At 41.4% G+C, this 25,931-nt stretch overlaps 3 protein-coding genes across 3 annotated transcripts; 1 reads left to right on the forward strand and 2 right to left on the reverse strand.

The window, feature by feature from the left end:
- Positions 1 to 671: 671 nt before the first annotated feature.
- Positions 672 to 9,240, reverse strand: selenoi (selenoprotein I). Its single transcript, XM_079365085.1, has 10 exons — positions 9,023 to 9,240; positions 6,774 to 6,842; positions 5,493 to 5,601; positions 4,940 to 5,014; positions 3,519 to 3,781; positions 2,296 to 2,404; positions 2,161 to 2,209; positions 1,887 to 2,067; positions 1,619 to 1,798; positions 672 to 1,411 (listed from the first exon to the last, which is right to left on the reverse strand). Exons 1-10 carry the CDS (start codon positions 9,077 to 9,079, stop codon positions 1,304 to 1,306), a joined length of 1,200 nt encoding a protein of 399 aa, XP_079221211.1. The 5' UTR covers positions 9,080 to 9,240; the 3' UTR covers positions 672 to 1,303.
- Positions 9,241 to 9,557: 317 nt separating this feature from the next.
- On the forward strand, positions 9,558 to 10,814 carry ost4 (oligosaccharyltransferase complex subunit 4 (non-catalytic)). The gene is made up of 3 exons (XM_079365112.1): positions 9,558 to 9,562; positions 9,987 to 10,124; positions 10,684 to 10,814. The coding sequence occupies exon 2, from the start codon at positions 9,988 to 9,990 to the stop codon at positions 10,099 to 10,101; it is 114 nt and encodes a 37-aa protein (XP_079221238.1). The 5' UTR covers positions 9,558 to 9,562; position 9,987; the 3' UTR covers positions 10,102 to 10,124; positions 10,684 to 10,814.
- A 921-nt stretch (positions 10,815 to 11,735) lies between these two features.
- On the reverse strand, positions 11,736 to 25,625 carry agbl5 (AGBL carboxypeptidase 5). The gene is made up of 17 exons (XM_079365023.1): positions 25,513 to 25,625; positions 24,183 to 24,467; positions 23,890 to 24,061; positions 23,594 to 23,760; positions 23,256 to 23,433; positions 22,938 to 23,116; positions 21,704 to 22,250; positions 19,747 to 19,916; positions 19,304 to 19,439; positions 18,967 to 19,184; positions 18,630 to 18,832; positions 17,076 to 17,252; positions 13,721 to 13,851; positions 13,550 to 13,602; positions 13,111 to 13,304; positions 12,278 to 12,411; positions 11,736 to 12,159 (listed from the first exon to the last, which is right to left on the reverse strand). Exons 2-17 carry the CDS (start codon positions 24,395 to 24,397, stop codon positions 12,082 to 12,084), a joined length of 2,952 nt encoding a protein of 983 aa, XP_079221149.1. The 5' UTR covers positions 24,398 to 24,467; positions 25,513 to 25,625; the 3' UTR covers positions 11,736 to 12,081.
- Positions 25,626 to 25,931: the final 306 nt, after the last annotated feature.

Consider the following 25,931-nt stretch of genomic DNA (forward strand, 5'->3'; position numbering starts at 1 on the left):
AAGTTATCTGACAGACAGTATAAAAGTGTGATAACGTGTGTGTGACGTATAGAGTGTGACGCCAGGCAGCGTTGTGGCGTCTGCGGTGTCCTTTGCAGCAGCTTGTTCCCTCAGAGTGAATCCGCTCCGTTGACGGTTTTTGAACACACTCTTCATTCAAGCGCTCCGCATCTAATCCACAAACTGCCTGCCATGGCAACGCACAAACAAAAACCATACTGTATACGTGCATATAAAAAGAAAGTCAGAAACAAAAAACAAAAAACAAAAAAAAGAACGAATCAGCGTGAAGACACAACACCTCAGAGGGAAGGGAGAGCCGAGAGGCCAGTGCTCGGACAGGTCAGAGTGGAGGGTTAGTGAAGGTCAGCCTGATCAATTCTTGCCCTGGTTAGTCAAAATCCAACTCTGTTCACTCGGGACCGCTGCCGCCATCAAGCAGAGTGCACAATTCATTAGAGGGAAATGTATACAATGTTTTACAGGATTCATTTTTGTTTTACTTTCTAATCAGCAAATAAAATGTGCCAAACCTATAAACACACGTACAGTATATACACACGTGTGTATATATATATATATATACACACACATATGTGTACAGTGTATATATATACACACACACACATATATATATATATATATATATATATGTGTGTGTGTGTGTATATATATACATGTGTGTATACACACACACACACTGTATATACTGTATATAACTATTACCATACATTGCTGAGATTTTCAACAGAATGTTTTGGAGGATAAAAGATGAACGACCTGCTCACCTCTGCAATCAGATGTTGATGTGACGAGCCAGAATTAAAAGTTTTGGTCAATTTAAAACCACAATTCTTGAGGCCTTCCTGTTAGCGTGATAAAACTTCAATGGCGTTTCCCCAAGATAGATTATACATTCGTAATACTATGTGAGTGAACGTGTGTGAGCGGCTGTGTTTGTTTGGAATAAAAGCCACAAGACTGCACCAAAGCAGAAAAATGTATTTTGTGTCCGTGTGTCATCATGGCTCCTGTCCTCACGACTGAAGCACATTTCCGTAGGAAACAAATGCACCTCATTGGCTCAGCCAAGATAGCCAATCACCAATGACGGAGCCAGAGCCCCTGGGCCAGCCCCATCGCCGAGACCAGAGTTCAGATGGTTTGTTGGTTAGAAATGTGTGTCTGTGTGCGTGCGTGTTTGGGGACAATCCAGTCCACTACCAGCGTCCTCAGGGATGGAGTGGGAGGGGATGCGGTTTCCGTGGTGATGAGAGTGAAGTGTCGATAAGTGGAGTGGAGTCTAAACCTCTGCTCCTTTCAAGCCGATTCGTTCCTCCTCCTGTCAGTCACTGTTGGGCTTCTTGAGGGAGAAGGCTTGGATTTTGAAGTGGATGCTGAGCTGTTGAACCTTGAATTGGGGAAAAAATGATAACTGTTAAACTCATTTTAACATGATTCAGAAATGGTTGTTTTTAGAGGTGCTGGTGGTTAAATATTGGCTTTAAGCACTTTAAGAAAGTGCTAGGCTAGCTGTTCACCCCTTTCCAATCTTTCAACGAACCTTTTTACAGACCAACATTAGTATTCCTTACAAAGACACTTTGAGTGCTCTTACCACAGATACGCCGTAGTGTATGTGTGCTAGTACGACAGCAGCTGTCCAAAGATGAAGCAGAAGTGTTTCGTTGCCGACCACTCCTGTCACGGCGAGTAACACCACCGGCACCATCGGCAGCAGCAGCCAGCTCAGCGGCTGGCATCGTGTGTTACTCATCTGACACACAATCAGCTGACACTGCGAGGTAAATTCACACATGACCAACGTATACTACAAGATGAAGACTCTTATGAATTGGGTGGTTCAGAACGTAGCGGAGGCGCACCGTGACATTGGCGAAGGCTGTCCCCACCATGAGGTAGAAGAGCCTGGGCTGCAGCTCAAGTATGTTGTTGGGAGAGAAGACCACCCAAGTGGTGGACAGGATGAAGAGGAGGACGGGAGAGAGGAAGGGCAGGAAGGCTTCATACAGGCTGCTGTGCTTCAGAGAGTTACTGCGATGAGCTCTGGAGTAAAAACACACACACACAGGGTGAGAACCTAAGAAGCTGTGTTATAATAACTCCATTTGACTTGATGCTAATTAAGGGTTAGCTTACTTCAGGACATTGTAGAGGCTCATGGGTAATGTCACAGTGAAAGAACAGGCTGGAAATAAAAAGACGAGAATTGTTGTAGCAGCTTCAGATACAAATATTAAATGAAAGTGTTTAGAGGGACCAATCACAGCTCACCAATGATCATGAATGTGAAAAGGTCTCTATACAGGAAACGCCACAGGATTGGCTGGTACCATGTTTCAACGCCGACCACAGCAGTGACCAAGTAAACAAGAGAGATTGTCTGGAGGGTAATGAGACCAGAGACGTCAAATTATTCATTGTGTCAACATGGGGAACATTTGCTAAACTGTTACTGTAACTTGGCACTTCAACCCTGTCTCAGGAGCTCTTTCAGGGGCGGGAGTAAGAAAAACAGTCTTAAATAAACCTTTTAACAAAATTCCTTTTCCTTCTCTGAAAGAGTGATGCAAGCAGAAAACTGCAAGAAATCAATCTCCAACCTAGAAGTACTGTGACATAGAACAAGACTTTTATGTCTCTGCACTTCTTCTTCCTGGATCTTAAAATGATGAGGATGGTAACGATACAAATCCTTTATAATAATAAAAAAAAGGAGGACAAGAAAGCTCCTCAAAAGTGAAGCCAAAACATTCAGAGCCCTCTCAACGATTTGCTGTAGTTCAGGTCATAAGCCCCGCCTTCTCCATGTTAACAGAGCAGCAGTGTCTCAATCAATCAATCAATCTTTATTTGTATAGCGTCAATTCATAACAGGCGTTATCTCGAGACACTTTACAAAAGCAGGTAAAGGACCTTACTGTTTGTCTGTTAACATTAACGAAAGAGCAGGTAACAAGACCATGCTCATTGTTATGTTTACAAAAAGCAGGTAAAGGACCTTACTTATGGCTATATTACAAGAGCCCAGCTTAATCCGTCATAGCGTGGCAAGAAAAAACTTCCTTTTAACAGGCAGAAATCTTCAGCAGACCCGGGCTCATGACGGAACAGCCATCTGCTAAACTGTGCTGGGCTTGAAATGGGATGGGGGAGATGGGACAAGATGCAGAAAGAATAGTAGGATAGGATAGGTTTATCTGTGAACGTCTGCTTCATATAGACAAGAATCTGCTGTGGACTGCACCACACACAGGGAACTCATTTTGGATTTTTTGAGGGATACGAGTTTATGCAAAGTTTGGTGCGATCTGATTGATGGGTGGTTACGGTGTAACGGTTCGTTACATAAAACACGTGTACGTGCACGTGTATGGAACGAGAGGAGGAACATTGACTAGCATGGGGGAAGGCCTTAGGGTTTAAGAGATGGTCATTTAGCAGGTTTTGTAAATAATTTTATTTCATTTTAGGTTTGTGTCCGCGCGCGTCCTTACCACTTGGCTGATGTCGTAACCCCAGGGCAGGAACAAGATGCCGGTGTTATATTTCTCCCAGTGAGAGAGGATGAACGAGAACAGCACCACCCACAGGATGTAATACAGTGTGGCCACACCCACACCACTTTCCCCACGCCCAAATATGGAATAGACGGTTGCCACAAAGTAGATGCAGGCCCAGCTGTCCAGGCCGTGGTCGAACAGCTCCCCTAATGGTGTGGAGGAGTTTGTGCGGCGAGCCTGTTTACCATCAACACCATCTACACATAATGACAGAAGCCAATTATTATTCTATACTGTGCATGTTTAGACAAACATGAGCTTACAGAAATGCTTGACATTTTCCATTTCCCACAGGCAAAGCATCTGTCCACACTCTCATAACTGAAGTGATTCTCTGAGGAGCCACATTCCTGCTTCCTCCCACTGAACCCACTGTCACAGCAACCAAACTGGACTACGCTCATTTGAAGAGGGAGCGATTCTGTCGGCTGTGGTAGAGTCACTCGTCTCTTAACTGGAAGGTCTGGGGTGGAAAAGTGCTATGCAAGCTCAAGTCCATTTATCATTCACACGTGAAGTGTCAAGTGTCGGCGGTACATTAAGCTGACTTTAGTTTGAGTACAAGTTGACTCTAATCAAGACGGAGTTTGGCTGAAATATACCCGTCCTTGTTGTCTGCTGTAAGATTTACTGGCCAAATATGTTGCGCAGGCATCTATGAAAACAAAGTGACCTTTGATCAGTTAGTGAGCCAGCGACAGGCCGGGTTAATTTCAGTTTGCCCCTCAAGCACTTTTATTATCATTAATAAGACCAATATGAATAATCCCTCAAAGCTGAAAAGCCCTTTGGTAACAAAAACTGTAGTGCTCCCCTGATACATTTAAGAACACGTACAGCATAAAGCAATGAGCGTACAAGGAGTCCAGCAGGCAGACATAACAACAAGGAGAGTTTGGTCACAACAAGCAGCCATAGTAACAGTCAGTCAGTGGTTTCAGGATGCAGTTTGTAATGTTTTTTTCTCAAAAGCATCTCAACAGTTCTTACATTAAAAGGTGAACTTTTTATATGTATAGGACGACCTTTCTATCAAACCACATCATAATGAAGCTACAATTTACAAATTCTTAAAAATGAGATCCTGCAACATCTGCTTTGTCACAGTATATTTTTGTAAATAGGCATCAATGTATTAATGTCAGTTTTTTTGTTTTTACTTGACACTGCAGACTTGATCTGTCATATCATGACATAAAAATCAGGATATCAAGCATAGTGTATCTGAACAGACAGCATACAGTATGGTATGTGCCAGCAGCCTCCACACTGGCTCTGTGTCAGAGTCCCAGCTTCACCATACAGAATACTTTCCATAGGGAGAGGAAAAACAACACACAGGGGTCACGACTCACCAAGTGTGTAGGCCAAGAAGTTGAAGATCCCAGCAGCGACCCAGACCCAACTAGGCACGTGTTCATGTCCTGCAGCTGTGACACACACAATAAAAATATGCAGCATACCACACACACGCACGCACGCACGCACACACACACAGGAAAGCCTGCAGATGAGCCTGATGAAAACCTTTAAGAGTCTCTTTAACATCTCAATGATGGCATATTTGGCGGTTAACATTTAATGTGTGTACATAATTTGGTTGATCGTTTTTTTCTATCCAAGGGATCGCCTTATGATGACATTTTGACCCATCTTAGTTTGAGAACCTTGCTCTTTATTCTTGATGTACCTGTGACATTTGAGTTTGTCGGGCAGTGTTCATGTGTGCATGAAGGACACAGCATAAGTTAGTAATTACCTTTCAGCTCTCACTAAACTATGGACTTTGTCTTTCATAAACAAACACGCCTCAAGTTTTCCTCTGTTCTTTGTCAGGCCGCTTGAGCACTAGACAAACACTACACAGAGGTGAAGGAGTGGAAGGAGAGGAGGGAGAGCAGAACCTACCAGAGGCGGTGAAGTCATAGTCGAAGAAGGCCAACATGAGGAAATTCAACACGAGAAACATAAAGCCTGTAAATGTGATGAGGTTTGGAGCTAACCATGTCGGTAGAAACTATGGACAAAAAGACAAAAAAAAGAGAGAGTGAGCGCTAGACAAGAAAGTGTAGCTCTGAAATAGTCTGTTCATCATCACACAAACATCAACTAAATTGACTGGTATAGTAATGACGTATCTTTGTCGGGCAACCCAAAAAAATGGCGCCGGTGGTTCCTACGTAAATTTGTCTATGGGATTTTTGCATTGGATTTTGGATCATGAAGTTTGAAGAGTTAATGCAGCCGAGAGAAGTAAAAAACTAACGTTATGTTCTAGCGAACTTCACCGCGGTCGGTGTATAATGACGTCAGGACCGTTATGCTTCATCGATCTAATCAGCGGATTTGACAAGCTAGTGAAACGTTAGCTTAATAAATTGTTTATTAACCTAATATTTGCAAGAGCACTGAAAAACATGGATAGAGGCTGTAAGGAGGATTAGGGAGAGAGTTCCCAGCGTGATGACGTTTAATGTCTTCGACAACCACTGTAGTTTCAGTTAGCTACTCGTTAGCAACTGCTGTTTAAAATTTGCGTAAAAACTTTAAAAGTCACAAGTATCGTCTTAGCTAACGTAGTTTAGCTTGTCTAACAAAACATCAACATCTCTTCAGCTTGTGTTAACCACAGACCTTATTTCAGGCATCTAAACACAAACCCATTCAAAATCCCCATTGACTTTTAGTGGTTAGAACCACGGCGCTAAAATGCTAACTCACTTCCTGGTTTTAGGACTCAAAACTATACCAGTCTATAACCAGAGAACAATTATTGTTGTCACACTTTATGGGCAGCTGCATGTTATCAGGTTGCAGTCAGGCACAGACTATGAAATGAATGTGTTGGTGCCTCGACGTACTGTTAACAAGTTAAGAATCTCAGGACTCAACATTGTGCTTTTTTTTTTTTTTTTTTTTTTAAATCAGCAACATGCATGCACTGAAAACAACACAGCATTTTCACTACTCAGAACAAACTAAGACAATCAGAGGCTTTAAGCCCACATAGAGGAGGAGGAGGTGTTCGTGGGTGAGGCTTTCTTGTCACTGTATCACAGCAAGTGCGAGGAAACCCTGTAAATAATGGATGTGGGTACACACAACAGGAATACCACACACACACTCACACTCACACACACACACTCACACACACACACACACACAGAGAGCTGAACAGGTCCTTCTCACCTTCACTACAAAGTTCCAGAAAGGGTGCATGACGTAGATGGACAGGGGGTTGGAGTCCACTGCGCTGTACTGTAAAGACACAATCAGACAGGATGAGGTTAACAGACACAAACATTGACACTTTATTTCCCTTCAGGTCAACTACAGCTTTGAATGGAAGCACGACAAGGCCACACATCACTTCTTTACTGGATTTTGTTAGCCTGCCATCAAGCACATCAAACAAACAGAACGCCAGTCAGTGTCACGTTATCTAGGTCTGACCCACACGAGCGGAGTGTTAACACAAATTCAGTCAAATAAGGGCCCGACAGACGATACTTTCTCTGTCGTTGATGTTTGAGGTATGTGGGATAAACGCGATGCAAAGGAGAAATGAAATGGAAATTAGAGCATGGAAGCTATATTAGCTGCAGACCTTGTTTAAAAAGAAAGAACAGCTCTTGTGCTGTTTGAATATTTAAGAGACAAACGTGTTATGAACACTGGTACCTTGGCAAACATGTCCAACAGAAGGACAGCAGCTCGGAGATGGGAATTCATTTGTTTACTGTTACTGCACGCTGTGAATATTCCTTCAACATGTGGTCCTGGTTCTAATGAACCTCTACAGATACATGCCAATAAAACAATGGAAAACAAGGATGAAGATCAACACTGCTACCTCTTGCACCTAATTACCTTTTGTGGATGATTTTGGTGCAGGCTCTACAGTGCTGGTTTAATACCAGTGTGCACGCTGCGTAGCATGTCATTTAACCCCTCTTACATAAAGTAAAAAAATAATGTTCTTCTTAAAGACATGGGGAAGCGACATGTTTCAAAGACAGATTCGCTTTAGAATATCCTTTTGCCCACTGTGGATTCAGAAATCTGTCCTGATTGTGTGTGATGCTGAAAGATAGTTGATAAAGAAGTTATGATATATTATTTAATGTCAACACCAAGAAAGAAGGCTGTCTCTCTAAAGTCAGACCGGATGTAACTGGGGAGAAAGGATGTATGACAGTGTAAAATATGAACAATATAATCAGTGGAACAGTGAATCATGTGCTGAGTTCTTTGACTCGCTCACATTTGTCTGCTCTCCTCCAGCCTCTGATGCTCCGGGCACAGCGGCTGAGACATGGAGGGAGCCACCTAAAAAAAGCTCTTATTTAAGAAATTTACGAAAAAACAGCTCGGGGGAGCAGTTTCACACATTAATCAAAGAAAGAGGTATGAGATTGCGAGACAGAAGAACTAGACGGCGTGATATTTGAGGACAAAACACATGACCGGGAACACACACAACTAGAGAAATGTTGTTACAAAACTTAAAGATTACTATGAGAAAATAAAGGAGTATGTGCTCTACAGCATAGGAACTGATATGTGCACGAATAAAGTGATCTAAACTTCCCAGACCAGAGCTGTCTTTTGATGTTATATCCTTGGATAAGTGCCACTCCCGTTTTCTATAACGGTCCCCCAAAGCCAGTGACGTGTCAAGACAACAGTCCCTTGTGTCTGCAGTGCCACCCTGATGCTCATCTGTGTATGGGACTTTATTGGACACTTTAAGATGTGTGTTAGATACTGTTTGAGACCATTCAAGACACATTTTTATGGTTACTATTAGTCACTTGTTGGTCCCAGTTATCAGTGCTGGTTCAAGCTCATCTTCTCTATTACAGCAGCTGCTTTTCTCTCTATCTCTGCTATATGCTTAACCTACACTGATGTGCCGTCGGTCTGCACGTGTATGAAATAGACTGGGACTGACTGACGTGTGAAAACACTAATTAATACCTTTTCTTAAAGCCAAGTAATGAAATGCAGAGAGAGTAGCTGACTATTAGCAAATGAGCCCATGTAAAGCACAAGAGAATAGCCAGCGACTTCCGGATATCAATTTCGAAATAAAATAAAAGTGTATTTGTATATCGTTTTGTTTTATTTTATAGGCGAGACTATGTTGTGTTTTATGTGTATATTATTGTGAGCACTGACCCAACCTCATGAGTGTTAAAGCTCCTTTAATTAAAATACTAAAAAAACCTCTATGTATTTACTTACATGTATTTCTGAGGAAATCATGAAATAAACTACACAACCAGCTCACTGAGGCAGTCTTTACTTATTTATCAGGAAAGCATCCTGCAGCTCGTGACAGATATGTGAGCTGTTAAACACACGCGCGCGCACACACACGCGCGTACACTATCGGCTAAGTGGCTAACAGCTAGCTGGCTATAACAAAATCATACCTTGTATTTATCAAAGCCCGCGAGCTGCTCCTGAGTCACATATTCATACAGAGCCATGGTCGTTCAGTTCGGCTCCTCAATAACATAAACTGATATTTCTTCCTATGGAAATGTAGATCCCAAACGTTAGCTGCCGTGTCGAAGCACCATAGAGCTTGGTCGTTCACGCCGGGTGAGGTGATGACGTCGAAACATTTGGGCCACTCCTACAACCTGCACAAGCTAATTTAGGTTCACTAGCGCCACATGTGGCCTGGATGACTCATAACAATAAAATGATTCGAAAAAAAACGTAATGCTCACAAATGACATAAACTGTACTGCGTATTGGAAAAATATATTATTTCTGTCAAGGTGTCTTATATAGGTACATTTTTTGTAATTAATTGATGACAACTGCTTTATTAAAAACTACATTTCCCGGCTTTTAAACGTGACGTGGCTTTCCCGCAGCCGGAAGTAGATACCAGTCTGCTTGTTTGCCACTGAACGTCTGAACATCGGTTTATCCCAGAGCAAAACACAATTTACAGGGACAAAGTAAGTAATAGCGCAAATTTACATCAACTGCAAAATGTTTATTCTGATGTCCTCTAGGGGGTTTCCCCCCCAGAGCTCTCTTTATCAGTCGTTTTATAGCACTTTTGGTCCTATTAGTCAGCTAGCTAAATTAGCGCTGGCGTCACACATAGATAATACAGTTTTAAAATCTAACGCGATTATTAAAAGTGCCATACTTGGTTTTATTTTTTATTAACAATCTATTGTTGGATGAAGAGATGTTTTAAGCATGGACGCTAAAAAAAAAATCCACGATGAGGGTGGACTATAATCTTTTTAATTTTATGTGAAGTAAAACGTCCTTATCCTTAACAGTGACACTAAAACTGCTTTTCGATGATGTTACATTTTCATAAAATTCCTCTGACATATGATGTACACTAATTCACCTTTTCTTTTGCAGAATGGTGACAGACGTGCAGCTGGCCATCTTTGCCAACATGCTTGGCGTGTCGTTGTTTCTGCTGGTTGTGTTGTATCACTATGTGGCTGTCAATAACCCCAAGAAACAGGACTAAGTCTTCCCAATATGACCGGAGAGGTGATTTCATTATACCTTTACCTGATAGTTTTTAGCACAGTTTTTACTACCTGTAAAATGTTTGGACCCACAACAGCAACAGTATTATTAATAATACTTAATAGTTATCATAATAAAGCTACTGTAAGCTGTGTATTAAGCACACACCTACTAATACAATGTTTTTCTTTATTTTTACTATTTTCCACATTTTAGAATAATATTAAAACAACAAAAAATCTAAAACTTTTTGTTTTGGAACGAAATGCATGCCTACAAAGAGATTAACTTCACTATTTCAATTTATATAGGAAACGCATGTCAAACAATTAACCTTTGGATGAAAATGTCTTTGAGATAGTAATGTGCATTTCAATCAGATGTCTCCAAACGTTTGACTGGTAATAGCTATATCTGATTTGCTAATGGGGGGAAGCAAACATGTGGGGTCAAACATACACAATCTAGTTTTCCAAGGCACAATGTCTTATTTTCCATTGTCAAGCACATTCCACTTCAAAAGGGACTTGTTTTTCCATCTACATGTATGAACCTTCCTAAAATAGTTTTATCCCCACAGGTGAGATGGGACCCAGTGCCATCACCATGGAAACAACATTCCCCTCCTCTTGCCCTTCTAAAAGATGAATTTCTTTGTAAAATTGCACGCTAGAGTTTTTTTCTAATAAAAATGTGTGAATTCAATAAGCATCTGTGTTTCAATGCACTTCTTTTCCTTTATGAACGTTAGAGTACTCAATTTGTTTATAATGCAAAATGTCACAAAAAAACCAGGATTTTTCTTTCAGGATTTTATTTTTACTTCAAGTTTGTCTCGCGTTGCAACAGTATTATACCAGTCACAGTATAATTAATTTGGTCAAAGTCAGTCCAAGTGTCGCTAGATTGAAGATATGCGTGTTACATTTAAAAACAGAGCTTATACAATTGATCTTACACAAAATATTGATTTGATATATGAATATACAGTATATGTTATTAAAGGATATGTTTCCATATTGGTGTGCTCTGGAGCTAAATCTCCACAGGAATGTGATAGGAACATTTGTATTCATACAAAAAGTGTGTACAGTTCTTTACTACCTTCAGTTTGTTTTATGACTTTAAATCTCAACAAACATGACAAGAATATCAACAAAACGGATTAAGTTAATCTTTTAGATGCACTTTTGTTTGTGATATGTTTTTGTTTTGTTTGTTTAACTGCTTCCTCACAAGCAGATTAAGAACAGTGTACTTGTTAAACTAAGTACTATTATTACTAGTACTATGTACCTTGCTTTCCTTTTGGTTTTGATGTGTAAAATAATAATGAAAAGGTCCAATGGGAGGTAAAAAACCATCACATACACTATACTAAGCACAACACCTTCAGTAATTGTATTCAACACACACCACTCACATTTTTGTGTCTATACTTAAAGTGGAATTCAGAAGGTGATACATTAAGTGTGAAGCTTGTCAGTCTAGTAAGAATCAACTATTGACTTCATATAAGTGGCTGAATGTAAAAAATACATAATAGTGCATTACAGTGTTGGTCTGAGTGCATTTAACGTTTGTTTGGGGGAGCAGTCAGCAGAAGGAAAGGACTAATACAAAACAGATATGTGAGTTATGATAACTAAAATGTTTATGTTTAATTTGAATGAAAAGCTGGAAAGACATTTTACATCTTCCCAGCTTCTCTCTTCTGTTGTATCATTGAGCAAGGCACTTAGCCCCCAGCTGCTCCAGTAAAGCTGCTCTATGGTTTCACTGGACAGTTCCTTCTGCATGTCTGACCGTGTTCAACCGCATTTGTTAAAAATTCTTCTGGAATATCTGAATAGATAATTTTATAAATATTGTATTGCACAAGACAATATCCCAAATGAATCCTCCTGTTTTCAAATGGTTTCCATCACAACATAGCAACTGGGTTCACATAGATCAAATACAGATAGCAGTGCAGTTCCTAAGCTTCTCCACACAGGGTCACTGTCTCAAGGATGTTCACAGTCTCAGGAGGAGGCATCACCGGAGTCTCCTCAATCTGCAAAGACACAGTCATACCAGGTGATTAGAGCGATTTGATTAACTTACAGCACTCATTTCTGCTTCAATACAAATGAATGCTGTTTGAGACAATCTGTGTGTACCTGTAAGATTACCTGTTGCAAACCTTCATCCTTCTCTGGTGCAGTTTCTGTTATAGTATTTCCTTTACAGTGGAAGTTCCGGTCACTGCTCTTCTTCTTCAGTGCTTTAGAGGCCAGCTGTATGGCAGCGTCTTTTCCTGAAACACCTGTAAAGGAATATGAGAGTGAAGGTATCCGTGTAAACATGCATTGTAAATATGTCACAAGGAAGTCCAGAAGAAATGCCATGCAGTAACTCAAACTACAGAACAAAGGCGAGAATCGTTCATATTGTTTTACCTCAATAATGATACTCGTAGGTATGGAAATGAGAATAATACTGAAGAAGGTGCAGTATGTGAAGTGCAGGTCCTTGTTATCACAATGTCATAGCTCCACCCATGGAAGAAGACCTTGCTTGATCACACTAGTAAGGTTTTATGTTTACCATTTTGGCTATTGAGACCAGTCAGCTAGTTAAGCTAGTTATGTTCATGCTAACGTTTGCTAATTATCTCTAAAATGACGACATAAGACGACTGGAAAGTCAATAGTTTAGCGTGTATGTGGTCAGAAACCCTGTCCTTAGGTTTGTTTATGATGATCCTAATGTTCACCTGTACTACATTTAACAGTCGGGCTGCATGTTGGAATTTTTTAACTGGATAAATAGACATTTTGACTCAGGCACTAGATGCAACGTGAACACGTCTTTTATTACAAATATCAAAATTTAAACCTGTTTATTTTACATATCCTGTTATGACGTTTGCAATCTCTGTTCAGGTAAATGTCAGTCATTACTGTCACAGATTCCCATGTATGTATGTATGTATGTATGTATGTATGTATGTATGTATACATGCCTGACAGGGACAGGTGGCGATGGAGGCCAGGTTTAAGAAGCTTCCAGACCTTCATGCTGGCTGACTTGTCCTTCTCTCCAGGTGAAACTGGGTTCATACTGGTAGGGGATGTTTTACTGTCGTGTGTGAGAGGGGTTTCAGTTGACCCCACTCTCCGGATGGGGATGCGGCTCACGGAAGGTTGTAGCTCACACCTGGACATGAAGCACAAGTTGGTTTTTTTAACCACTCAGCGATGCATCATATCAGGATTGAGGCTGATGTCCATGATAATACCATGTTCCAATTATTATCATCATCACCTTCTTCGTCATTTTTTACCTTTTCAATTTATCTATTCAAATTTGGAATTCCCATCTTTTACACTTTCTTCTTTGGCTTAAAAAAAAACAACAGATTTTTAAAAACTTGCTTTTAGATAAATAAAAAAAAGACTCACTTGCGAAATTTGAGGGATGAAAGGATGTGATCCGGCCCGAGGTTTCTGGCAGCCTGCGACAAATAGGGACACTTCAATTTTACTTTTAACCTCAATTTTAGTTCTAACTAAATACCTGTTTAAATTAAAATGACAACAGAATAGTTTGCTCTCTGTGAGTGGTCAGCTAACCTCTGTGGCAGCCTCTGCGGGGGGATGAGTCATAGTGAGGGTTCGACACCCTCTTCCCATATGCTTAGCTCGCATTTTAGACCAACCGGGTGAACTGGGTGCACCAACCTGAAAGTCTGGGCAGCTGAGGCCTGTTGACGAGATGGAGGGACAGAACAACCAGGAACAGAGAGGAAAGGGGGAAACATGGGGTGGCAGATGAGTAACAGAACATTCAAGGATGGGCATGGCAAAATGAAATTAAAAAATAAATGTGCTCATCTGACATTCAAAACAATCAAACATAGCAGACTCATCATTCATTTTTAAAAAAGGAGCAAAGTTTGACATTCAAGCAAGTTTGACTTGTTGTTTGACCAGCTCTACTGCACATACGGGCTGAACAAAGGAGGACACACAGAAAGAGTAAGAGGGACCCACACACAGAACTGGCTTCACAAAGGGATCGTTTTTATTCAAGAGGTTAAACAGAGAGGCGGTAAAAAAAACAGCAGCACATTGGAGAAGGTGATTTTTGTTAAACGGACAAGACACTTAGCTAAAATCTGGGTAAAGAAGTTTAGCACCACATTGAAAAATGACACAGTTCTCAAAAGGAATAAAAAGCAGAACGCCCTCGTGAGAATGTGCATACAGTGTGTTTGAACCTACAGCAGGTTGTTTTTCATTTTTGTATGAAGACAAAAACAAAGCTTTGGAACCAGTAGGAAACAAGAATCAAAGCTCACAGTGAGGAAGCAGAATAAACTACAGCACAGTCTCCCCATGTCGAAGGGCACTGATCTAAAGTGAAAGCTCAGATCCACTTCTCTAAACGCAGTGGATAGAGGCTACATGAAAGCCTGTGTGACGTTAATAGAGCATGAGTTAAGGCTTTGATACTCCCAGAGCACCAACTGACCATCACACTTGAAGTCTACAAGGGTCAAAATACAATGTTGGAAACATCTATGCAATGGAGGGTGGTACTGCACAATAACAAATGGCCCCAGCTTTTGTTTAATCCTAAAGAGCGAGCATGTCCTTTTATGAAGGTCCAATAAAGTACTAAATACGCCTTCACTTTATTTCCAAACCTCTATTGTAACACACATATATATATATTTTTAGACCATTAAATGTTTTCGGCCCGTGCACTCAAAAAGCCATTCAATTTTGAATAACATATCTTTTTTTTCCTCCTCTTTGCACCTTGCGAGTGCAAGGTTAAACAATTCCAGCGAACAGCAATAGACAGGATGGGTGACCCACCACATAAAAAAAAATGTTTAAATATACATATAAAAATAAAAATGCAAGTTTGGGTAAAAGCCTCCATAACCTACTGCTTACCACAACAGACACCAGAGCAAGGCACATCACTACTACAATGTTTCACAGCACTGGAACAGACAAGAAGCAACATCTGCTCTATCTACTGCTCATTAAAGCTCTCCACGTGTCTCCAGCTCGACCTCTGTATATAAAACAGCTGATCCTAAAAAAACAAACAAACACAGGCTATCATCAAGTACTCCGATGACAAAACACTGAACCAATTCCACATTCGATATATAAAGGTTATAAGACAAAGGGATCACTTCTCAACTCTGCTAACCACGAAGTACACTCACTTCACCCTGCCAAGCTGACCTAACTCTTAAACACTAATGAGCGTGAATAAATAATGATCAGTGATTTTTCTCTGTATTTATTTACATGGAAATTTGCATTGAATCCTAATGAATACATATTCTTTATGTATTTGATTCTAATAAAAATGTCAGACTCTAGCCTATTCAAAATGCTCAACCACAGAACAAACTCTTTACGACAACGCTTGTCGGGGAGCAGCCTCATAAAGAAACCACTCTTCCCCCAATAGCTCAATTTCTGAGGATTTAAACAAGTGGTGTTGTTGGCAGAAAGTTTTACTGTGAACATCATACAAACAAACCAAGACTGGAATGAAACTGGAATGATGCAAGTCAAATATAAACTGAGTGTGAGCCTTACATACACGGTCAGTCCTTTGAATATAAAAATGTCCAGAGGTGATTGTGCATCCATACATTTCATTTCTACTTTGTTTTCCCGTGATAACACGTTTTCTTGAGATCTTGTCTTATTTATCTCGTGTCCTCAGGGTTGCACAAAACAAACATTCATTGTAGCCCACCCCCCCACAAAATGAGCTTTTTTTTTTATCTGGACACAATGAGATACTGTAAATGACTCCCTTATCATGGGAAACCAAGTGTTTTCAGTCCAAGAGAAGAATAAGTATTGTATTGTTTCGATCTTGAGAAACAGAAATGATGTGTTACCCAGGGAAAATGCAGAAAATGAAACTAATGGAGGCGTGTGCGGGCTTCTGTAGAAATGAGATTTACAGTCATTACACAGGACGCTTACTTCTGCTCTTAACTGACTACAAACATGACTGTTCATGGATAAATTACAATATAGTGAAACAAAATACAAACACAGACGTTTTCACAGAATTCTGGTTCTGCAAACCCAATAGCTTATAAATCAAATTAATAAATAATTCATAAATAAAAGTGCAACGTTGCAAAAGTGTTCTCCTACTGTACCTGATCACGAACACCTGGCATCAAAAGGTTAATGTCGCAATGTAAAAAGCACAGTCACACGGTGATTCTTCTTATTACTTAAACACAGATTTAACAAGACCAACCTGAAGTAATGTCGCCCATTAATATTCTGCAAGTAGGAGTAAGTAAGTAACGTACATTTATAAAGCACCTTTCACAGATAAAGGTCACAAAGTGATTTACAACAATAAAGGAGGAGACGAGGAGATGATGGCCATTAGGTAAGGAAGCGACTGTTTCACTTTGCTGAACATAGTCTCAGGTTAACTACTCTGCTTGATTTCAGTGTTTCTATGAAACGACAAAATGTTTCATCATCAGTCAGTCATACGGTAGAGTGGAGGAAAATCTGCCCTCTCAAGTGTAGTACGCATCCTAGTAAGTAAGTAAGTTTGTAAGTTGCTTGTACTGTCGATACATGACGTTTCACAGATACTCTATGTGTAAAAAGGGGAAAATAATCATATTAGAGCTAGCACCGAAGAGGTTTGTCACACGCGCACAAGCTACTGATGAAGCAAAATCTGGCAGTTTATAAATATGTTTACGCAAGTGCAGTCCATAACACACACACACACACACACACACACAGGGTTTAGCCAAGATTCAGTCCTGGGTCGGCCCACTTGGAGAGTTGCTGGCCGTTGGCAGGCCCTGCAGGAGCAGGGGGCTCAGTTTGGAGAGCAGCCCTGGGCGAGGCAGGGCCTGCAGGGAGGGGAGCAGGGTGGAGAGGCTGGGGGACTGGAGGGAGTACAGACCTGTCATACTGACGGGGGCCGGGAGTGGACACGAGCCGGCTGCACACACTGAGGAAGAAGAGGACGAGGACGAGGAAGGGGGTGAGTGTGGGGGACGGGAGGGTGTGTGGCTGTTGCTGGGAGACCGGAGGATGCAACGGTGGTGGGGGGTGCGTCTTTTCTCCTGAGCCTTAGGGTCTACAGAGAGGGAAACACACACACATACACACACACACAAGCTCAGATACATGCAGGGATTGAGTGAAAATACGGACATATCAGAGATGTCCTGGTAACTGTCTCTTCCTGATTCTGATACCAGCCTTGATTATTAGCCAATCGTGAGGATCCATCCTACACCAGTGCAATAAAAAAATACAACTTTAACCTAGCTATAAACCTAGCTATATACCTAGCTATAGCTATAAACTACTAATCCTGTATGAATGCAACATTTACGTTGGCATTGTTTAAGTAAACTGAATAACTAGCAAAAAAACAAGCTAAGCTAACATCTTCAGCCACTCGGCTAGTCACTCTTCCTGATGTCGACAGAAATGAAACATTTATTATTTGAGGTTTTTACTGGTTTGATTAATCTTTAAATTGTGTTGGTAACCCTGCGAACATTTTGCTTGCTTTGATTAACAGCAGAGTATAATCAACTTTAATATCATGTGTTAGCAGCGTAAAATCTCTATGCTAACACCCATTTTTGTCATATCATAATCGACTAGAGATCAGTTCTTCTTTGGCACTTGTTAGCACGTGTTGCAAGCAGAAGTCATATTTTTGTTATTGCTGTGTCAGCTTCTCTTTTGAAGTAGAACAAACAATTGAAGGGGAATGGCGGCTAATAAAGGGTAACATTAAACAAGTGAGTTAACTGGCATGTCGATGATACTAGACGATTCATTCAAGGCTGTGTCTGAGGCATTTCTGACTCTGGTATCAGAAGCAGAAAAACTCTTCAACATTCAGTGACCACTTGTGGAAACGTTCACTCACAAGAGCCGTGTGCTAAGACAATGAGGACTTTCAGATGCTGCAAGTTGACAAGAGGTAAGTCAGAATGTGTCGTTTTAAAAATGTGAATAACATGTGAAACGGTGTCAGAATGTGTTGGAAGGTTTTGCATTCAAGTAATCAATTAAGACATGGTGTCTTTGAACAGGGCTCATGTGGCTTCATCCTCAGTCGAGGTGTAACTAAGGTGACAGAAACACACAGACAGCGGCAGCAGTGGGATCATGCTAAGGTCGGTCAGGGATCATGCTGCCATTCCAGGCTTGAGACATCCAAGAATAAACGTGTACATGTCTCTTCATATCAAACTAATCTCAAACCCTGGGACTGATTTCACACCCCACACAAAGCAGCAGCCAATTATCACACAGATTGACACTTCAAACCCAGCTCAGCCTATGTAACAATTACAGGAAAGAAAGCATCGAGAAAAGACAAAAAAAACTAGACAGCAGAATCTATGACTAGAGAAGAAAGAGGTACACCCAAGTAGAGCTGATGGATAATGCCTTCCAGCCACACAAGCAGGTGAGTGGCAGATTGACTTACCTCGGACTGGCCCCAGTGTCTTGTTGCCTCCACGTCCGCTGGTGTGTGTGTTGTTGTGTTGTGTGTGAGATCGAGGTGGGGGGCAGCCGAACGTGAAGCTCGGGGAGTTGTGCATCTTCGGGGATGGTGTCTGGCTGCTGCTGCTGTGACTGTTACAGCGAACGCGACTGAGGGTGTTTTCTGACGCTGAGCCCGACAAACAACTGCGACAAAAAAAACAAACAAAAATCCAGACAAAATCAGAGAACCATGACCCCCCTATGTTACACCTGAGTAAGACGCTATGTGAGCTGACATTTGTTGAAAAGTAAAGCCAAAAAGATGTGTGTAAACGTACTTGTTAAAGCTCTTAGGTGGAGACGCTCTGCTGCCGTTGTGGTGAATTCTTATTGGAGGATGGGCGTGGATGTGTGTGTTCAGGCCTTTGGTGTTGCGGACGTGTTTGAGGATCCAAGCGCGAAGGTTGGTCAGGCAGCTGTGCTCAGACAACACCAGCCGTGGCCAGGGGTTACATTCTGCCATATCCAGGGCTGAGACAGCCACAGCCCGACCCACCTGATGAAGAAAACTTGTCATATAATTTCTGTTTATCCATCATACACATTACAGAGCTCGGACGTCCTCGCTTGTTGTGTAAAATATTTCTGGTTACACAAGTCACGGTTATTTCCTACCTGCTCAAATATTTCTGGAGTGTATTTCGGAGGAAAAGATGGAGGTGGAGGCGGGGTTGCTCGTCCGTTGTCATGACAAGCAGGTGGGATGGTGTTCATGGTTTTTCCTGTGTTGTAGTTGCACTCCAAAGTGTAGCTGGTGGGGACACAGAACAGGGACATGTTAAATATAGAAACTTGAATCTTAAAAGAAAATATGAGAATGTGTATTAAGATCGAGTCGACAATAAGGCAATTCTCTCAAAATAATTACAGCACAACTATGTCTTCTTTTTCTTTAATGTCCATGTGAATAGCAATTTGTTCGAGAATATTGTCCCTCTCTCTCGAAAAGCTACATTTTGTTGCTTCGTAACATTATAAAATGGTTTTTAAAATGGGGCTGTTTCAGCGACCTCCACAGAACGTAAGGTTCAATATTTGAGGCTGCTCTTGAATCTGACCTGTGAAGCAGCCCGATGGCCTTGTGCATGGCCACCCGTCCGCTGCCTTCTTTGGACTGGCCGTCTCTCTTGTCTCGTGCGTACATGTTTTTCTCTGAGAAGTTACAGCCCAGGAAATCAAAATGGGCAGAGTTCACGGCAATCAGCCTCGGATACAACATGTTCTCCACCTGCAGAGAGAGGACAGGAGATTAGATGGGAGATTTTTTTTCACTGAGAAAAATTGAAGTCATTCATAAAACCACAAAAAAACAATAATAATAATAATGCAAACAGATGGTGCAAGTACACTACTCACAATAAGTTAGGTATATTGTTATTCAAATGAGTGCTTTTCCTATTTGGTCTGAATTTTAGTGAAATAAGTAATAGTTCCCTTTAATATTACTATATTAAATGAGAAGAGGCACCATTTTCATTACTGGAATATTTGTAACCAACAATTTAGAGAATAACAAAGATAGTGATTCCAGCATTTGCAGCCATGACAGTGACGTCTCATGTTCTTAACTAGCCTCTTGATGTTGTTCTGAGGGAATAATCCACTATTCCACAAGTGCTACATGCAGTTCTACCAGGTCATGTGGGGGTGAGGTACGAGCATCCAGTCGCTGCTTCAGCTGCTCCCGGACGTGCTCTGTGGCGTTCAAGTCAGGGGTGTATTACCATCCATGAAGAAAAAGTTGGGGGTGTGCTGGTGGAATTAGGGGATGATAATGAGGAGTTCTATGATGTCTCTGAGGTAAGAACGTGCAGTCACTGAGCCGTCTACAATCACCAGGTGACCGGACACTCATCGGTGAACGGGACGATAGACCACTGCAAGTCTGCTGATGACACTTTGAGACACAGCAAGTTCACGAGCAACATCTGACCGCCTGCCAGGTGGCGCTGCTCGTCTGTTAAGTGACGTCGTGTGTTCATGCCTGTTTGAATGATGAACTGAGAATGACTTACTGACTATACCAGCTTTTTACACCCCCAGAATGTTTGAAATTGATGCCACATTGAAAGGAGTTATCTTTTTATACTTTTTGGTATCGTCCCCTTTTTCTTTGCTGTGGTGTGCTGGTGGGGTGGCATCAAGACTGGTGAGGCAAACAGGATTAATAAACTGGTCAAGAAGGCCCCGCTCTGTCGTTGGACTAGAATTGGAGACTCTGGAGACAGTGGCTGAGAGGAGGATGAAGGACAAAATCATATCCATCCTGGATAACTCCTCTCACCCTCTCCACGACGAGCTGTGGGAGATGAGCAGCTCCTTTCAGCCAACACCTCCTCCCCCCCCAGGAGCAAAACAGAACGCTTCAGACGCTCATTTGTCCCCACAGCCATCAGGCTGTACAACAGCAGGAGCTAGTCTGTATTTATATATATTCTCTTTATATATAGTATACAATATTATTACAATGTTATCATCTTACCTTTATGTATTATATCTATACTATCTATATTATAGATTTCATTATTACATTCTACTCTTATATACTATATATCTATACTCTAGTCAAAACTGCACTATATTTATTATACTTATTACTTATAACTGTCAATACTGTTTACATAACCTTCTGATCACACATTAAAATTCTTCACTGGTCACTTTAACAAGCCATTCACTGCACAGTATTATTACTATCTTTTTCATTGTCCTGTTGAGTCCACCACATTATAGTCCTCTGTATGTATCCCCACCTTACTATCTGGAATTGTATTTATGTTTATGTTATTGTTTTATTCGGTTTTTTTTGACTTTTTGTTTTGATTCTGCACTGCTGCTGCTGTAATGCCCGAATTTCCCCATTGGGGATCAATAAAGTAATATCCTATCCTATGTAAGGCACATTGTACACTGTGAGACAATGACATGGAAAACACAACATGAGCTGTGTCCATCACACACTCCATCAACTTCACAGTATCCCTAACTTATTGTGAGTCGTGTACAAATGTTTACCTGCTGGCTCTCATCAGGAAGGCTGTTTCCATACATGAAGCATCCACGTTTAGAGGCGTGGCCATGTAAGTCCACATAGTAAGCCACGCCCCCTTCCTGTGGAGGAATCGTTTCCTGTTCCTCCTCCTCCTCCTCTTCTTCTTCTGGTATTTGTACCTCCACATTAACAGGTGCTACAGTCTCTGAGGAGCTGGATGAGCTGTTCTCGTCCCCCTTCCCCAATTCCGCAGCGGTCCAAACGTTTTCCTCTGTTACCATGGGAACCTCTGGCACCGCAGGTAGGGCATCCTTCTCTGCATTTCGTTGGTTCAAGCTAACTTCGAGGGCAGTGAAGGGGAGAGATTGACTCTTATTGGAAAGGTTCATATTAAGGGGAGGGGTCCGTGTGTGTGGGGGGCTGTTACAGTGAGTATTAGACTGTGTACTGTGTAGGCGGTTGTGCGTGTGATGGTAGAGCAACAATGCTTTGGCTGCATAGATAGACGGGTGCAGCTCCGGGCTCGGGTTCAGGTATTGTCTGTTCAGGTTAACACCCCTGGAATCAGTCCTGAAAAGAACAACAACAGGTCACTATGGTTATAAAAATACGTCAAATAAAATAAATACTGAACACGTAAAGCTTCTGAATTCAGGTTGGGTACATGATTCTGTGGTTCTTATTTCTAATTTCCCTGCATAATTACTAGGTCTACTTCCAAAACCTACATGAAGCAAAGAACAATGTAAATCAACCAACACAGGAAACACAAACAAACCCTGCCACAGGCTGAGCGTTGATGGGATATACAAACAAGCAATGAGCCGAGAATGATCAATCTGTGCTGCTTGACAAAGCTAAATGTTACAATGCTGAGCCCCTTTCAGAAAAAGAGAAGTTTGTGGTGTTTAATAGAAAGCATCAATTAGTCAGAGATGTGAATGACACAAAAACTGTGTCTATAATTTCATTTAAAAATGTTTGAATTTATTAATATACAATATTAACCAACAACCTGTTTGTCAATGCTATGACATTGTTAAATAATTGCCTATAATCTGTAATCACCACCCTCGGGTGTCTCGGGGTCTCCCCTAAATTTTTCAAAGGACCAACATTTTCCATCCTGCTTTTTGATCCTTTTTTTTATATAAATGTGTTTGTGTCTGTAAACGACAAATGCCTTCATTTCACAGCGCGTACAAACATGTGGACTTTTAGAGCTTGTGCGTCTCCACTTACATGAACAGCTCTTACCTGTAGTGTCCACGAACAACTCCGTCTGGGTTAAGCATGGGAATGAGCTTGAACACGAACATGTTTCGAAGCAAATGAGCACGAGGGTCATCTCTTCTCAGGATAAAGTGAAGGAAGCCGTTAAAAACAAAGGAGGAAGGAGTCTCCCCAGGGTGCACTCGACTGCTGAGGAAAAACACCTGCGAGGAGACGAGAAGCAGCTCCTTAACTTTTGTGTCATTCAGAGGTTCAAATCTACCTCAGCTTAAAGCCTTGTCATCGTCAAAAAGCCATAAAGGGTGAATATTGATTTTGTATTTTGAAATGACCGATTGATACCCTTTTGCCAGGGAAGCGGTGCGGTCGTGGAGTGTTGGCGTCAGGAAACAGCTTAGGCAGACGTGGTTCTCTCTCCTCCTGCATGCTGCTACAGTTGGTCACAGTGAGCAGGTCCACCCTGTTGCCATCCAGGGATTCGCACAGCAACTCCCTATGGTAATACACGGTAGCAGGTGCACTGACAGGGAGAGCAGTTGAGAATGGAGATTGGTGGGTGTGGAAAAAAAAAAAATAATTTGATAAATTAGTGGGAGCAGGGGGGGAAAAAAAACGCAGGTGATGGTGATTGAGCAAATAGCTCTAAGAAAGAATCGTCTTGTCCCTGAGTTGTGTTTTACCTGCTCGGGCTGAGTTGAGCAGCATTTGGGTAGCTCTTATCGAACTGCTGCAGCATCTCCTGACACTCCGTGTAAGAGAACGGGAAGCAGAAGGCAAAGAAGGTGGTGGCTCCTCGCACCTCCGACAGCCGGTGAGTGAAAGACAGGATAAACTGGTTATCTACAATCTGGAAATTGAAAGAAAGGAAAGACATGTTTTTAGAGTGATGTACAGGAGCTACACACACAGAATACTGCTCTGCTGGCTCTTGATGTCCACAATCTCTTTCTGACAGCTTCTGAGTATGTGTATTTACCTCCGTTGAGGGTCTGTCACGGACCCTTTCCCATCGGTTCTTGCTGGGTAAAGTGCGTACGAGAGGAGCCATGCCCTGGCTGTAGAGCTTCCTCTGGTTGTTCATGTTCATCACGTTGATCTTGAGTAGCTTACCCGGTGCTGCACCCCGCACACTGAAGTAAAACCATGATCTGAAATGCAGAAACACAATTTAGGATGTTATTATTGAATTAGAACTGAATAAAAAAAATCAACTCAAGTGAATAGAAAATGCGTTTCAGAAGTTTAGAAAAAAATAACTGCTTCTGTTACCTGTTACCATTTTCATGTTCAGTGCTGGCGCAGTCTGGCTGCGTCCAAACGTTGAACTCATAGTCAGGGGTAACGTTTGACCCTGAGGGCGCACTCCCACACTGAGCTCCATCTCCAGAGGGGCTGGAGCTGCCCTTCTCCACCTTCTCCACACGGGCCAGGTTTCCTGAGTCAAACTTGGAGCTGAACACGATATTACCAAAGCGGCACTCCATTGTTCGGTCCTTCGGTTTTACTCCCGTCAGGTATTTTGTAAGACTCTAGGCAGTGGTCTGACCCACACAGCTGGTCATGACAAATAGAACATAGATTCAATTCAGTGAAATAGACAATTAAAAAGCCATGCAACAATTTAGTTACATGGCTACATATTTCTGCTACTTGAAAAGACAGATCAGCTGGTTTCACTTGTTGTTACAGACAATATGCTTGTTCCAGAAAAAATAACATGCCTATGACAGCAATGTCTTCATTCACCACTAGTATGGTATTTCATAAAATACCATACTTCACCTTATCTAGCAAGATCAGATGACAAAACCAAACGCCTGCTTACATGTAGTAAGCATAGTGAACTGTCATGTCTGCAAACAATAAGCACATGACTGGAGTGACCATAGAATATGTATTTCTATGACAGCGTACTACGAACAACGAAAGTGTCTGAAAAATCACATTTTAAGTTGGAAAGATCGTAAAATGTAAAATTGGTGAAATCCCTTGTGTTTAACATGATATCATTTGATTGACCTCCATGGATACAAGTCAACACATAACAGCGACAACCTGAGGCCGTTCATGTAAACACACACACACACACATTACATATTTACTACAGTTACAGCCATTGTTGGCTGGATTGCTGTACTTAATGTGTAGCTAGTGCTCGGATGGTTGCTCAGTGTCAGGTCTTAAATAAAACGAATTCACGCCTCAAGATAAAATAATGCCTGTTGTTTGACCGAAGTAGAGCAATAACAACAGCTGACCGACATGTCTGACACAGTGAAGAAGAAGAGGAGGAGGAGGAGGAGGAGGAGGCTGCAAACGTTACCCTGGATCTTTAACACCCTCTCATTAAAACACCAAATGTTAACAAATATCAACAATATTGCTCGTCTGAGTCTCAGACTGTGCAGTGTTAATGTCAGACAGAGCTAGTAACGCTAGCGTACGTTTCTAAGCTGCTGAGGCTAACTTAGCTACCTTACAGAAGCAGCAGCACGAAACGTCAGTCTTTTCGGCCACTAAATATATTTAGGCATCAGCATTGTCAATAAAATACACCTGCACTCACGCTTACAGACAGACAAATCAATAGTCGGACTTACTTGGCTATTTCCAATCGATGTCCATTTTTGTTTTCATCGTCCTTCTCAACCATCTCAATTCATTCACTGCTCTGGGTGATGCGTTCACGTGTCTCTGGAAATTAAAGCTCCCTGTAAACAGCGTTACAGTAACAAGAAGTTGAACGTTTATTACTTACATCCACCGAAAGAAATCGCCTTTCTTTTAGTTATATTCATGAAAAAAATAAATTGACAATGACTTATAAAACTAGTTTATTTCGATACACTTAATGTAGCTTATGATTTGTGTTTACAAAAAAGTATAGGCCTGTAGGCTTAATAGGCTTTTGTTCATAACAAAGACAACCATTAAAATTGTAAGAACATTTAAAATATTATTTATTTATTCCATAAAAAATACCACAATTTGGATTAAGTGGCTTATTAGATAGCCTAA

This window comes from Symphodus melops (genome assembly GCF_947650265.1).
Source record: "Symphodus melops genome assembly, chromosome: 1".
NCBI lineage: Eukaryota > Metazoa > Chordata > Actinopteri > Labriformes > Labridae > Symphodus > Symphodus melops.

What these genes read in the sequence shown, in the direction of transcription:
- ost4 (XM_079365112.1), top strand. Translation starts at nt 9,988, where the DNA reads ATGGTGACAGACGTGCAGCTGGCCATCTTTGCCAACATGCTTGGCGTG.
- agbl5 (XM_079365023.1), bottom strand. Translation starts at nt 24,397, where the DNA reads ATGGAGTGCCGCTTTGGTAATATCGTGTTCAGCTCCAAGTTTGACTCA. An exon ending in GTGACAGACCCTCAACGGAG is followed by an intron (nt 23,761 to 23,889) that starts GTAAATACACAT and finishes TTCAATTTCCAG; the next exon opens with ATTGTAGATAACCAGTTTAT. An exon ending in GGCCCCCGTCAGTATGACAG is followed by an intron (nt 13,852 to 17,075) that starts GTCTGTACTCCC and finishes TCTCGTCAACAG; the next exon opens with GCCTCAGCTGCCCAGACTTT.